Below are 14,288 nucleotides of genomic sequence, written 5' to 3' on the forward strand. Positions count from 1 at the left end.
TTGTTGTTTCTTTTTCCTGCGGTCACGACGGCGCTGAGTCATCGTCGGTCTTCGGCAGCGGACCGTCGTGTCTAGCAGACAGATCATGTGAATGCACACAATCAGACGTACAGTGGGCGCGAACAGAGCCAAACACACTTGTTTACTTCTCCCGCATCTGATCCAGCTGACTCGAAGCGACGCAACGAGTGTGTGTTTGTGTGCGAGTGCATGTGTGTGTGCCAGTGTGCGCGTGTTTATGATTTTCCACCGGCGCAAAACAAGAAGCGCCCTTGTTCGACTCTCGATTTGACCGTTGCGTGCTGCGGATTGCTTGCAACACGCAAAACAGCTGAGACCACTTTCCGTAGAGTGACGAGGTTGTTTTTTTTCCATATTTTTTGTACTTGGGAAATTTGTCAGCAAAAAGACCAGTGTAATACAGAAAAGGAAGGAGAGCCAGAGGGTGAACTCGATTGCACGCGACGTATCGTTGGGAAAATTCGGGTTTGTTTGTGTTTGGTTTGCAGCACTGCACACCACCCGACCCCAGGGGGTGGACGGCATTAGGCAAAACAAAAACAATTCGCTTTTTCGCATAAACTTGAAAAAAAAAAAAAACAACAAGTCAAGCCGCCAGCACGACTCAAGTGTGTGTATGTGAGAACAGGTGCTAAAATACCCTCCCTTGCTCCACAAAGAAAGGTGTGCGTGTTCGCTTTGTGATAAGAAAATACCTTTATCGGCGACCAGAACGCATTTCCCTGCCCCATGACAACGAGAGCCAGTGTGTAAGCAGGTGTCACAGGCAGTTGGTGCGCACAAAGAAATGCATCTATTCTGAGTTTTGACCTAAAAAAGGATTGTGTACAAAAAAAACCCCAACGCTCTATCAACAATTCGGGTATCTGCGTGTGTGTGTGTGAACAGCATCGAATTGTGCAGCAAATAGCAGCGAATCCGTACAAGTGTGTGTTCCGTTTTTGCGCGTAAGCGAAAATGGGAAATTCGACGTGGAAATCAAACGGCATGGCATCGTCTCGCCGTCGCACAGCGGCCATGCAATCGATCGGCAGCACGGCCGTGCTGCTGCTGCAGCTGCTGATGGCAACGGCAGCACAATCAAAACTGGTAGGTGAACCCATCACTCCCAGGAACTGTTGTCCAACGATTCAAAACAACCATCAACAAGCCTTTGCTAGGAAGCGGCCGCAAAAGACTCATTGGATATGGTAACACCTTGTTGGTCGTAGCCCCGTACCAAGCAACCACCACTCGGCCGTAGATTGTTTTATGAAACTGCTTTCTACGTTTTAGGACTGAAGCTGCCGGATCGGCTTGATGGCTTCACGGTCAGCGCCGGTCATTACGTTCCCCGTAGTGCTTAGCCAGCGGGATTGCATTCACAGATCGCACAGGGCTATCGTATTTGCCAGATAAGCATTAACGCCGACACGGTGTCACCCCTCGCCAGAGGCCAATTTGACACCAACGACACAGATAGCGCGCAAAAGGCGCCGCGCAAACAACGCGCGAACACCTGTTAGTGGTGTGTTCTTAGGCGCGTGATGAGTGTGAATGTTCAGGCAGCACGATACAATTTCTAACATCTTACCAAACACTCATAATAAGCCGATGTTTGTTTAATAACATCGCCCAGGATCGAAGTACTAATCATTGGCAGTAGGTGCAGAGTAGTGATGAACCGAAGTGTTTGTCGGAATCGATTCCAGTTAGCTCCAAAGTTTTCTGGAATCGATTCCGGATTGTAGGTCCGGAATCAGTTTCCGGAATCGGCTGCGAAATTGGTTCCGAATTTGGAATCGGCTTCAGAATTGGAATCGGTTTAATAATTGGTTCAAAAATTGGATTCGGTTCCGGAATCAAAATCGGCTCCGAAATCGGAATCGGCTCTGGATTTGGAATCGGTTCCGGAATTGGAATCGGCTTCGGAATTGGTCCTGAAATCGGAATCAGTTCCGGAATCAAAATCGGCTCCAGAATCGGAATTAGCTCCGAACGAATAGATGTTTTGGTCCAATGATGCTAAGTATTGATAGCCGCAAATAAATAAAATAAAACCGCAAAATATACTTGTTGAAGATTCATTTTCATGGAGATTCCCGGACAAATTTCGTTTCTGAAACTTCTTATTTCAATTCTGATGATTCGGAATAACTGATTCTTACTCTGGAGTTTCTGGAGTCCATCTTGATTTCGTTACCGGGGCAAATTTCGATTCCCAGGTCAATTCCGATTCCGAAGCCGATTCTGATCGCGGAAAGCCGACTCTGAAATTGGCTCTGAATCGACTCCAGAATCGGCTCCGGAATCGGAATACGTTTGGAATCGGCTCCGAAATTGATTCCGAACATGGAATCGAAATTGGGAAGGTCCGATTCCGAGCTCCGATCGCTAGTGCAAAGGCTATCCAATATCCAAAGCTTGTATTTTGAGTGTCTTTTTTTGGGTGGTCCCATCGGTACAAGTCGTCAGCTCGCACGACTTAACAACATGCCCGTGTCGGTTCAAGCCTCATATGGACCGTCCAACCGTAGCAAGGAATCCGGCTGCGTGGCACTAATTGTGTTTTGAAAGCCTATACAGTCTGGCAGGGAACCGCGTAGGTCGTAGCGCCGCCAACAAATAGTAGAAGAAGAAGAAGACCGTTTAATATTTGTTAACTCTCAAACATAATTTCCTTAAATAATACCACTTTAAAAAATGCATCTTCTCTTCTCTTCTCCCTCCATCCATTGGCAGCTGGTGAATGGAACCGATTGCATCGTCCGGGATCCGCTCTACAATGTAACGTTCGATTTTAATGCGCTCAGCTCGGACCTGAACCACCACGTGACGTCCGAGGAGAGTGGCGAGCGGTTCTTCTTTAACGTGTGCGACGACGAGCGCCAGCCGGTGAACCGTACTGAGCCGCGCGCCTACCTGATGCGCGCCGGTCGCAAGATAACGCTCGGGTACGAGCCCCGCCTGCAGCTGAATGACGGCCGGTTCCAGTTTTCCTTCACCGGCGAGCCGTGCGGCAACGGCAGCCACTACACGCTGGACATCATACTGCTGTGCAGCTACGAGCACACGCCGGAGGATTTGCGTGTCATCCCGCACACGCCCGACCAGTGCCGGTACTTCATCTTCTGGGATACGCCGCTCGCCTGCCAGCCGCTGCCGACCGGGCTCGCGAACAACCGGTGCACGGTGCGGGACGGTACCGATCGGCACGCGTTCAATCTGCTACCGCTGGCCGGTGCGAACCACGAGATACCGCTCCCGGACGGGTCCCGGTTCGTGCTGTCCGTGTGCAAACCGGTGCGCTACGGTCACCTGACCATGTGCCCGCCGGGGACGGGCGTGTGCCGGGTGAATGGAACCGAGTACCAGGACTACGGCCAGGCGGTGGCGGACCCGAAAGTGGACACGTCCACCGGTCGGCTGGTGATGGAGATGCGCTCCAAGTCCGCAACCGGCTGCCCGAACTCGCTGATTGTGTTTGAGTGCGGCCGGGAGGACGGGCTCGAGACGGTGCCGGTGTATCGTGGACTGAAGGGGAACTGTACGCACGAGTTCCTCTGGCGTACGCCACTCGCCTGCCGGGACACGCGGCCCTGCTCGGTGACGAATCCGATCACCGGCACGCGGTACGATTTGGGCCTGCTGGCGAACCGCACCTACACGCTGACCTCGCGGGACAATCGGACGTACGAGCTGGGCGTTTGCCACATACCGGCGTCCAGCCGCTGTCCGCTCGATGCGGGCGCATGCGAGGTGAGTGCCAAGCAGTCCGTCGGGCTGGGAGCGATCGCGTCCGAGCTGCAATACGAAACGACCGGTGCTCCCTACCTGCTGTACCGTTCGGGCGCCGTGTGCGACGCAACCAGCGGCCGGCGCTGGGAGACGCGGCTCGAGTTTATCTGCGAAACGGACCCGGTGGAGGGTGGCCGCACCGGTGTGGTCGTGCCGCCGACCGTCGTAGAGAACGGCGACTGCCAGCTGGTGGTGCACTTCGAGACGGTGCTGGTGTGCGAACCGGCTCTGATGGCTTGCGGCGCGTACAACGAGTCGACCATCGATCAGTACGTCGACCTAACGCCGCTCGTCGACTCGACGCGTAACTACGAGGCACGGGGTGGAGAGGCGCACGGTCGCCGCTACTTCCTCAACGTCTGCCGCCCGCTCGTGCCGCAGTATGGGTTGAGCTGCCGGGGCGGGGCGGCCGCATGCGAGGCAACGTTCGACGGCGTCACGGCACGCAACGAAACGACGCTCGGCTTTCCGGACGTGTCGCTCGTGGTGGCGGGCGACACCGTGCTGATGAAGTACCTGCGGGGCGATCCGTGCCCGCAGGATCCGGTCACGAACCTTTCCTCCACGGTGGAGTTCCGCTGTCAGCCGACGGCTGGCCGTGGTACGCCGGTACTGCTCGAGATCGAGCACGGCTGCCACTATCGGTTCGATTGGGCAACGGCCATCATATGTCCACCGGAGCGGGCGGTACCGTTCGAGCAGGGCAACTGCAGCGTCCACAATGCCGCAACCGGCAGCTGGATCCGTTTGGATACCGTGCTGGAGGATCTCTCGCCGTGCGACAAACGGCCCACGGCCAGCGTGGACTATAGGGCCGGAGCTCTTAATCTGCACTATACGGTGCCAGACGCGGTCAACTGTAGCCACACTAACGGTAGGTTCTAACTCACTCACTAAAGGTCTTAAGTGTGTTTGTTCGTTTGTTCTAATGATTTGGGGTCTTTTTTTAGGTGTAAAAACCTTCAACGTAACTGTCGTATGTGCACCAGACAGTCCATTAGACCGTGCAGCGGTAAGTACCTGAACGGTGATGAAAATTGTTTTGTCTGTACGAAGATCGCACATTATATTTTTTTAATGGGGCAAAATTGTATATTTGTAACTTTTTATTGTACACATTATTATTACAAAACAACGTTTTCCATACTCGAAACTAACCGATATTGCCAATGTTTCACTGGAAAACAAATTCTTCAACTTTACAACAAATCTCATCTTTTAGGATATACATTTTTCCGGTTTCCTTACTTATCGAGACAATTCCGTCTCTTAGGATTTCTTTTATTACTAAAAAAAAGTATAAAGATTAAGTAAAAAAAAAGTTATCACTATTTATTAGATGCCAGCAGGGTTGTGAGTTATAGCACCTATTTACAAAAAAAAAAACATTTCATTAGTCCTCCATATTTCATAATGAGATTTTGTCTCCGTCCAATATCATTTTGCTGTATGCTAGTCAAGTTGTAAGAATAAGATGCCGTAAATTAGCTGCACAAAAGTAATGTTCTTTTGTTGATTGGACGCAACACCCTTGAAAATAGGGAAAAGTAAGCACTAGTTGGACATGCCATTGCTGATGATGAATGGCGGCATCGTAGAAGTTTTAGAAGGGTCACCATAGCAACCTAGTGGACCGTCGTGCGCAATGCCCTTTTCGGCATGTTCGACAGGCGGTGTGGTTTCGGATGACGCCGGTGTCATGATGGCCGGTGCTTTCAGTAGATTTAGTTTGTCCACGGACGCCATGCGCATGTTGTCGGTTGCCTGCACACCCTTCGGCCGGCGCTTGTGGGGCATGGCGTAGTGCAGCTTGTCCCAGAACCACGGATCGTCCCAGCGGACGTACGTGTTGGTTTTGAGGTATGCCCGGAGCTCCGGATCGAGCTGATCGATATCGCCAATATCCTGGTAGATGATGGGAATGACGCGGTTGCGCTTGTCCTCCAACGACTGTAAGTACGCAGTGTTAAACTCCATCTGACCCCACACAGACTCGAGGTAGTTGAGCGAGAGGATGATAATGGTGCGTCGTGAATCCTCGACCGCTTTCGTTATCTGGAAGAAGAATTGAATTGATTAATATTATGATTATAGATGAATAGAAAACGCCGTTTGTCACTAACCTGGGTGGCAATCATCTCGCCCGGCATAAAGTCACGCACGTGCCAGCAGATTTTGAAGTTGAGCTCTTCGCTCTCAAGCCTCGGTAACAGCTGGTCTGTGACGAACTCCTCATCCTTGTGCGAGTATGAAATGAATGCATCGTATCGCTTATCCATATCGATTTGCTCCTCCGTGACCAACCACTGCAGCAAGTTATGCTTGAAGAGCCACACTTTGATCTCCAGGCTGTATTTCATGTACAACCAGATGGCGAGTAAGCAGGCAGCAAGTACCAGTGAAACTGCCGCGCTGATATAAAATTTAAGCGTTGTCGGCCAAGCACACAGATCATTTAGTGTAGCCGAGTTGATCGGTTGACCGTCGGAGCACTGGAGGGTAGAGTAGCCAGTAATGCGTGCTGCATTATCGACGGCGAACGCAAGCAGTGGATTTTCACAGTGGCAATCCCAAGGATTCGCTGACAGGCTGATGTTTCGGAGAGCGGTATGATTCAGCTTGATTATGAAGGCTGCGTCGACCTCGGTCAATTGATTGCCAGAGACATCGAGAAGCTCGAGCTGTTCGGGCAAACTATCTCCAGGCAGAGTGGTGAAGCTGTTGTTTGCTATGTTAAGTCGGCGAATGGTATTCCACCCTTCACCCACGTTGGATAGCTCCTTTATCATATTCTGCTCCAGATACAGCTCGATCATATTTCGACCGACGATCGAGGGGCTTTTGATAACAGGCACTCGGGTTAGATTAGCAGCGGTGCAGTTTACAATAGCACCCTGATCTACGGCTCGTTTGTAGCATTTGCACTCGGTCGGACAGAAACCAGAGGATACATCAATTTTACATAGCAGATCCTCGAGGGACAGGTCTTGCGGTTTACGTCCAAGCAGCTCGGGAGGCTGAGCGCAATGAAGTCCCTTTAGCGGGACGAATTTACCGGCATTCAATTGATCTTGAAGATAAGTTACTAGCGACGAGGAAATACAGTCACAGTTGAGTGAATTATCTGCAAGAAGGATTTGTCTTGGAGTATTTATAGATCTATTACTGAAGGTAGATTTTTTACTGTCATTGAAAGTGAACATGGTAATCCGGTTTGATTCCAAATTGACCTTTTCAATTTTAGGCGACAGAAATGAAAAATCTTTATCGCTAATGTTCATGATTAAGTTATGCGACAGGTCTAGAGATTGAAGGTTTCCCATGAAGCCTTTAAAGTCTCCAAATATTTTGATAATGGCGTTGTACGAAAGGTCCAGGTCGGTCAATTGAGCCAGGATGTAGAACGGTGTCTGGGATATATAATATGTTTTACCGTCGAGGTAAAATACATCTGTACCATTTACATGCAGTGCCACTTGGTTGTGGCTAAGATTGAGCATTTTTAGTGACTGTGCCTGAGATATGAACGCATCCCTATCGATCATATAGAGCTGGTTATATTCAAGATGCAACTCCTCCAAAGAGTTTTTAGAATCCAGTAGATATCTGCAAAAAGATAAAAAGACAAATATTGGAAACAAATTCGAATACAATAACATGTGACTTGATCTTACTTGCTCAATGTTGTTAGTTTGTTATGACCAAGGTTGAGAATGCGTAGCTTATTGGTACTCTGCAGCAGGGTGTCTGGCAACATATTGATTAACTCGTTGTGCTGTAAATAGAGCTCCTTCAAGATGGATGAATGACGCAATAAATTTTCCGGGAGGCTTTGAAGCTTGTTGTCGCTGACGTCGAGTTTGGTTAACTTGCTAGCCGCGGTAAAGAGTCCTTCCGGCAGTGTTGTCAATTTACAGTTTGATACAGAGACGTCCTCAAGCATCGTTAGTCCTGCGAACAGCTCATCTCCCAGTACAAGCCCGGAGCCATGCTGGTTGTCTGCCCGAAACACTATAAGCTTGGTGTTACGCTTGAGCAGCCCGGAAGGTAGGCTTGTGAGCTTGTTCGAATTGAGGAACAGGTGTGTAAGGTTCGGCAGCTTATAAAACACGTCCTCTTGCAGGGTATCCAGCTCGTTATACGTTAGATCAAGTGAAGTGAGATTCGGGAGGTCAGCAAACTGTTCGATACGCTCCAACTTATTATGGTACAACGTTAGTGATCCGAGGCTGGGCAAATCGGTGATCAGCTCAGTTGGTAGTGTGGTGAGCTCATTTTCCGTCAACTCGAGCGTGGTCAACTGAGTCAGTGTGTGTAGCAACACTTTTGAGTTGCGACTGCCACCATCGCCTTCTCGCAGATCGATCCACGTTAGGCTCTGCAAGTACTTGAACAGTTCCGGATTGTCGAGCGGCATGCGGGAAGAATTTTTCATCGACAGCACCTGCAGTGCGGGCAGATCGGCAAATAGTTGCGGATCGAGCGTGACCTGTCCCGAAAGCTTAGCATTGTCGACGAAGAAAAGCCTGCGGATCGAGGAAAGTTGGGTGCGATCGAGAAAGGCCGAGAGCAGATCTACGAGCGACTGATTGCCTACCGGGAGTGGGCAGTTTTGATAAGCCAGCTCTTCAAACTTGAAGTTGGGTAGGTTTTGGATGTTTTTAAGCAGTTGAAAGTCGGGTTTGTCGGAACAGGTCACCTCCAGCTGGCGAGGGTTTGTGTGCAGTGTAAGTTGAACGTTGAATCCTGGACATTTCGCTTTCGATACTAAGTCAGAGTGCTTTTCCACGGTGCAGTCATTGCCGCTGACTTGTGCTGTCAGTAAGACCAGCAGGCTCAGACAGCACACCCAGACGGAACCCATCGAGGAGGATGGCGGGGTGGATGGTAGAGTTGATGTTGAGTGAATATTGTTTCTCCCTGATCCTGAAAAAAACAACACACGAATAACAGGTATTAGGTGTTAGCGATAATGTTGCTGATCGGGTTTACGATTAGATGCAGACTAGGTTGACGCGTATGTTTCCTTTGTATATGAATATATTTGCCAACCATTCTGGCATTGTCGTCATTCTGTAGTAGTGGTAGTGGTTCTATACTGTAGTCGATGTAATGAGACAATGTCAGTAGTCATGGTCGGTCCCAACAAGCACACACAAATCAGATGCATAAATGGACATTTGTAAACGATTGCATAGATGAGAATGGGTTCTGAAATTAATGCAGCCTATTAGTAGCATCGGCACTCCATGGATGCTTTTTGAGGAACGTACTAGGTTGAATGACGTGTGGTTTGAAAGCTGCAAATGGAAACGGAAACTGCTGCCATTTTAAAACATGGCTGTTATTCTTTCGACAGCAGTGCAAAATTGTTCATTCCGTAACGGGATCTTGTCGATCAATAAATCGAAGATGGCTGTGATTCCTCTATCGCTCTATAGTAGTACAGCGGAAAAATGTCACTACGTCAGGATCTTTGGCCCTGGTTCAGTGTGTATGTTGGCTGTTGATGAGTCGAGTGATCAAAGATCCGAGATATGGCGTAGAGTCGGTGAGCGAGAAGAAGAGAGGCTGCATTCACTTGACGCACAGCAACACATAAACACACGAACACACACGCTTAACCACATCCGGACGATCGCGGACGTCGCTTATCGTCTGTGGGGTACGTCGAATGGTAACCGGTTTCACTGATGGCGTAGTACGTTAGAAGAGCGACGAGATGCGTAAAACTATAGATTGAATTAATGTGGCATACGCTGCCGGGGTGAACTTTAGTAAGCACTGATTTTACATAAAAATTAGGTGTAATACACAACACTGCGGCATTTACACGACTTACCTGTCCGGTGGCTGCGTGGTGCTGTCGCCGTACTACTTCGCACGACGTAATGCGTTCCCGTGGTCCGGTCTGCCTCTGCTCAACGCGCGAATAGGCCTCGACTTGTTTTTGTTCTGCGTGTGCCTTTCCCCAACGCGGTTAGCCACCGTGCCAATTACGTGCTTTCGGGGCTTTCCCAGATGACTGTTTTGCTTCACACAAACACCTTGACGCGTGCACGCGATGCATGTGTATGGGTGTGCGTGCTCGCGCTAGGCGATCGATCCGCAGGTAGTGTCTATTGTGTCTGTGGCCGCGAAATGCGTGTAAACAACAAAACCCGTCTACCCTTTCTATCGAACGATCGCGACTGTTGCTTCACGCACACAAACAAAACCTAAGATTACAAACTTTGGTGGTGCGTCAGCCCTGCGTCAACTAGCCCGCGAAACTCCGTCCGTTGCCGCGAGCTACTGAGAGCGTACTGACGAGGGAGGGCACAGCGAATCCGTGAGCATATCGCATCGTGTTGCGTCCTCTCTCGCGCTTGGTAGGGCGCCTGTAACTCCTGCTTTGTATTGGCTTTTATGTTTATATGTGTGTATGTTTCTAGCGAACAAAAAGGGGTATTGATTTACCGGACACACTGTATAGTAGTCGGGTCGGGTGCAGCTTATTGGATGCTATACGAGATAGCTTAAATACGTGTCAAATAAACGGTGGCATTCAACTAGCGCTGCCACATTTTCCTGGAAGTATAGAGAATTATGGGGAATAAAGTTACACTTGCTAAAACAAAGCCAAGCAATCACGGCTCAGATTTGTATCGCAAATCACGTTTGTCGGCGGGAAAAAATCACGTGCCATTATTACAAACCAAAACAGTAGCTACGTATCACATTCCAATGTCTGGCGCTGCCTAACCGGGTAGTTTTACTGATCCGCTACCTATACAGTCGTACTTTCCCGGTCAATTTGGAAAAACCAAAGTTAGTAGAGATTTGAGCTTTAATTTTGACCTGTATAAAATCGTGGCTCATGAAAAAATCGCTCATTTGATCTCTTCTGCAGATCCTAATGGTTTCTTTTGCCTATTCCTTAACCTATTATGCCACCAATAATGCCTATTACTGATTTTGAAACATAACAGATCTGCATATTTCATACTATACTAGCTATACTAGCTAACAGGCAGCACACATGTCATACAACGATGTTACGTCGCGGAATTTTTTTTATTTGTGTCAACATTTTTCAGGATTGCTTTGGACCACATAAGCAAAGAGAGTAATTTTATTTCTTTTTTAAAAGTTGTTATTTTAACAAAAATCATCATTAATCATAGTTGATTTACCCAAATCCATTTTGTTTGGCATCATTTTATCATTTTTTCTCATTATTTTTATAGTGCCATTATAGGTACAAAAACATCTCATCAATCAAAACTTAAACCTAAGTCGTTACCTAAACAGATTTCATATTAATATGTCATAATAAAAATGACAAATATAAAAAATGAGCAAAAAATTGACGTTTGATGTTTATATCTGCACTGCGTTTATTATATTAATCTAAAGCTACAGTCAAAATTTTCATCAATTCAATTAATAAAGTTTGATGTGTATATTAATCAGAAATTCGATATTACATCAGCAATCAATCTTCACTGTTCAAATCAAACCACAAATCATTCAAATCAAGTTAGCCGTGATTCGTGCAACAATTGTCAACTCATACCGACAACGGTCTTGACCGACAACGGCTGTGAGCCAAAGAACAAGAAGATTAGCCATATTGCAACCAAAGCAGAGAAAACTTTTTTTTTTTAATTTTATTTGTTTAGGAAGACAAAACATGCGACAATTTTAATTTATTGAAATACGCGATATTTACTTTCTTTAATCTTAATATACTAAAACATATGTGCACCACTACAAATTGCCGCATTACGGGTAAATTTAGCATTATTTCTCGGAATAAAACATATCACTGTAATTTAACATAAACTGATAGTCGACTGGAGATTTTTTTATACTAGATATTTCATTTACACACTTTCTATTCCATCTTTTAAATAATTGGGGGTTTTAGTACAAAACTCTGAAAAAGCCGTGATCAAAATAAATACACTCCTTCAATCAACCAGAAGGATTGATTCTGTATAGTTCTGCACCGGAATCCAAAGAGCTGTAGAAATTACTTTTGCTACTTAAGATGCAATGGAAATACCGAATTGATTGCTTGAGAAATGTTATGATTGTGTTTGTTTATTATCAGTAGGGTTTTACCAGATCAGATGATTTGTGAGCAGGAAGGCCCGATGAAACATTGTAACAGATATTGTAGATTGGGGTTTTATAGTCGATGATTACGGCAACCACATAGCGCTTATGAGCTAAGAAAAACAAATCTTTAATTTGCATGTTTTTTCCTAATTCAGTTTTCTTCCGTTAGAATTGAGTAAGAATTGAAAAACAACCGACAAAAGTAATATACGACCCTTACCAATTGCACACTACTGGACAAAATAGCTAGATAAGACGATATATCGGTGGTACGGAATCTAATGAAAGGCGTCGAAGGACAAGTCTTTGCATTCCTCTGTACATTACAATTTTATTCATTTTTTGTAGATAGTTATTAAAATTTCAATGAAATACTGTTCTTTTGATGTTATTTATTTGTATATGTCAAACATTGTTTATTTTAAGCAATCCGGCAAAGCCGTCTCTCCTGAATAAATAAAAATTGTTTATTTTACTGTCTGTATTAAGTAACTCGATTCTACAGGAACAGAGCTTTATTGCCAATGTTAACTTGTTAGTGAACGAAACAGGTGCGAATGTTGTTGTGAAAATACATGAGAATAAACATATAATACATGAAAGATTTAATTATAATTGCAACCCGCAAACTATTTACATACTTGTAAATGAAGAAAACGTTTGACCATAACAAGATATTATTCTTCAATAACATCTATCGAAACAATTATATTTGTTCTCGAACTGCATAACGCAGATTCATAAAGGATTAATTTTATGTCATACAGTAGTATAGTTGGACCTGCTCTTCGGTGGTTCTGATGGATAGTTAGACTCTTACTGACTGTCTTACTGGGAGCAACAGGCAAAAATTGTTGCAGGGTCTAGTCTGGAGGATTCGGACTAGTTTGTAACATCTTTGGAGATATGCATGGTGCTTTCTTGAGGGGGCTGTGATGCCAGTTTGTGCATGGGTGACATCATCGAGACTGTTGCTGTCACGCAACACGTGGTGCTTCATTAAAGACGTCATGGGAATGTGTTCGGTTGCCTGTTCGTGTTTTGGACCACGCTTACGGGGCATGGTGTAGTGTAGCTTATCCCAGAAACACGGATCATCCCAGCGGACGTACGTGTTGCTTTGAGGTACGCCCGGAGCTCCGAATCGAGCTGATCGATCCTGGTAGATGATGGGAATGGCGCGGTTGCGCTTGTCCTCCTAAGTAAGTAAGTAAGTAAGTAAGTAACTAGCCAAAATTTCTCTTACTTCATTTGTTATTGAAATATTCATCGATTTGCTTGGTTATTTTTATGTTTTGGAGCATTTTCTGATACCATTGTAAATAATAATCTCGAAATGCTTAACTAGAGTTTATGTTCGTTGGGGATTCGCTTCGCATTCAAGTCTGGCTAGAAACGTAAAAAAAATCATTTTTAGCGGATCAAGTAGCCGTTGGTAGCTGCTGATTGGAAAATAAGATGTTTCCTTTACATTGCTTCTAAACGACCCAAATAATTTTCCGCAACACTTTCTAAGTGACATTTGTTCTAAATTTTTATCGTGGTCTGCTCTAATGGTGCTCGAGACACAAAATTGTGGATTTGTGTGTGATAAACCGTGTAGAAAGCGTCAAAATTTAGTTTGTGCGAGTAGAGAAGAAAGCAACGTAAAACTTGTGCCTCACACAATTACACGACACTTTCCTCCTGTCAATAGTTAATTTTAAATAATAAATTAGTATCATAGCTCTTATTTGCCTGAGCAATAATCAAAATTAAAGATATGCTCATCGTTTACCAATCTTGATCTTGATTTTACATCGGCACCAAAAAACGCGCCAGGAACAAAAATGATTTTGCATGTTATGTGAGATTTTGCTGGTTATAACAGGTTGGCTGATAAGTCCCCGGTCTGACACATAGATGGCGCCGCTAGTATTAAATGCATATTTTTTTTATATAGTACCAACCTTCAAATGATTCGTGCCAAAATTTGACGTCTGTATGTCAATTAGTTTGTGAGACAGAGCGTCTTTTGTCAAGCAACTTTTGTTATTGTGTTGTTCCACCAAGACAACGCACCGTGCCACAAGTCATTGAGAACGAAGGCAAAAATTCATGAATTGGGCTTCGAATTGCTTCCCCACCCACCGTATTCTCCAGATCTGGCCCCCAGCGACTTTTTCTTGTTCTCAGACCTCAAAAGGATGCTCACAGGGAAAAAAATTGGCTGCAATGACGAGGTGATCGCCGAAACTGAGGCCTATTTTGAGGCAAAACCGAAGGAGTACTACCAAAATGGTATCAAAAAATTGGAAGGTCGTTATAATTGTTGTATCGCTCTTGAAGGGAACCATGTTGAATAATAAAAACGAATTTTGACAAAAAAATGTGTTTTTCTTTGT

The 14,288-nt window shown here is 45.9% G+C and overlaps 2 protein-coding genes across 3 annotated transcripts in view; one reads left to right on the plus strand and one right to left on the minus strand.

Annotated features, from left to right (window-relative positions):
• The first annotated feature begins 858 nt into the window (after window positions 1-858).
• Window positions 859-14,288, plus strand: part of LOC4575961 (cation-independent mannose-6-phosphate receptor) — a 96,972-nt gene continuing 83,542 nt past the window's right edge. The window contains exons 1-3 of the mRNA XM_001237194.4: window positions 859-1,110; window positions 2,743-4,672; window positions 4,749-4,810. Coding sequence (XP_001237195.4) covers window positions 979-1,110; window positions 2,743-4,672; window positions 4,749-4,810 — 2,124 coding nt within the window. The 5' untranslated portion in view covers window positions 859-978. The remainder of the gene's footprint in view (window positions 1,111-2,742; window positions 4,673-4,748; window positions 4,811-14,288) is intronic.
• Window positions 5,071-10,168, minus strand: LOC3289806 (protein toll). 2 transcript variants are annotated; one of them, XM_061643844.1, is made up of 6 exons: window positions 9,641-10,105; window positions 9,072-9,530; window positions 8,805-9,009; window positions 7,473-8,724; window positions 5,922-7,404; window positions 5,071-5,853 (listed from the first exon to the last, which is right to left on the minus strand). In XM_061643844.1, the coding sequence occupies exons 3-6, from the start codon at window positions 8,851-8,853 to the stop codon at window positions 5,353-5,355; spliced, it is 3,285 nt and encodes a 1,094-aa protein (XP_061499828.1). In that variant the 5' UTR covers window positions 8,854-9,009; window positions 9,072-9,530; window positions 9,641-10,105; the 3' UTR covers window positions 5,071-5,352. The 2 variants fall into 2 exon arrangements, with proteins under 2 accessions (XP_061499828.1, XP_560220.4); XM_560220.4 differs by lacking the exons at window positions 8,805-9,009; window positions 9,072-9,530 and having other exon boundaries at window positions 9,641-10,168.

The sequence above is a fragment of the Anopheles gambiae genome, chromosome X (genome assembly GCF_943734735.2).
Source record: "Anopheles gambiae chromosome X, idAnoGambNW_F1_1, whole genome shotgun sequence".
NCBI lineage: Eukaryota > Metazoa > Arthropoda > Insecta > Diptera > Culicidae > Anopheles > Anopheles gambiae.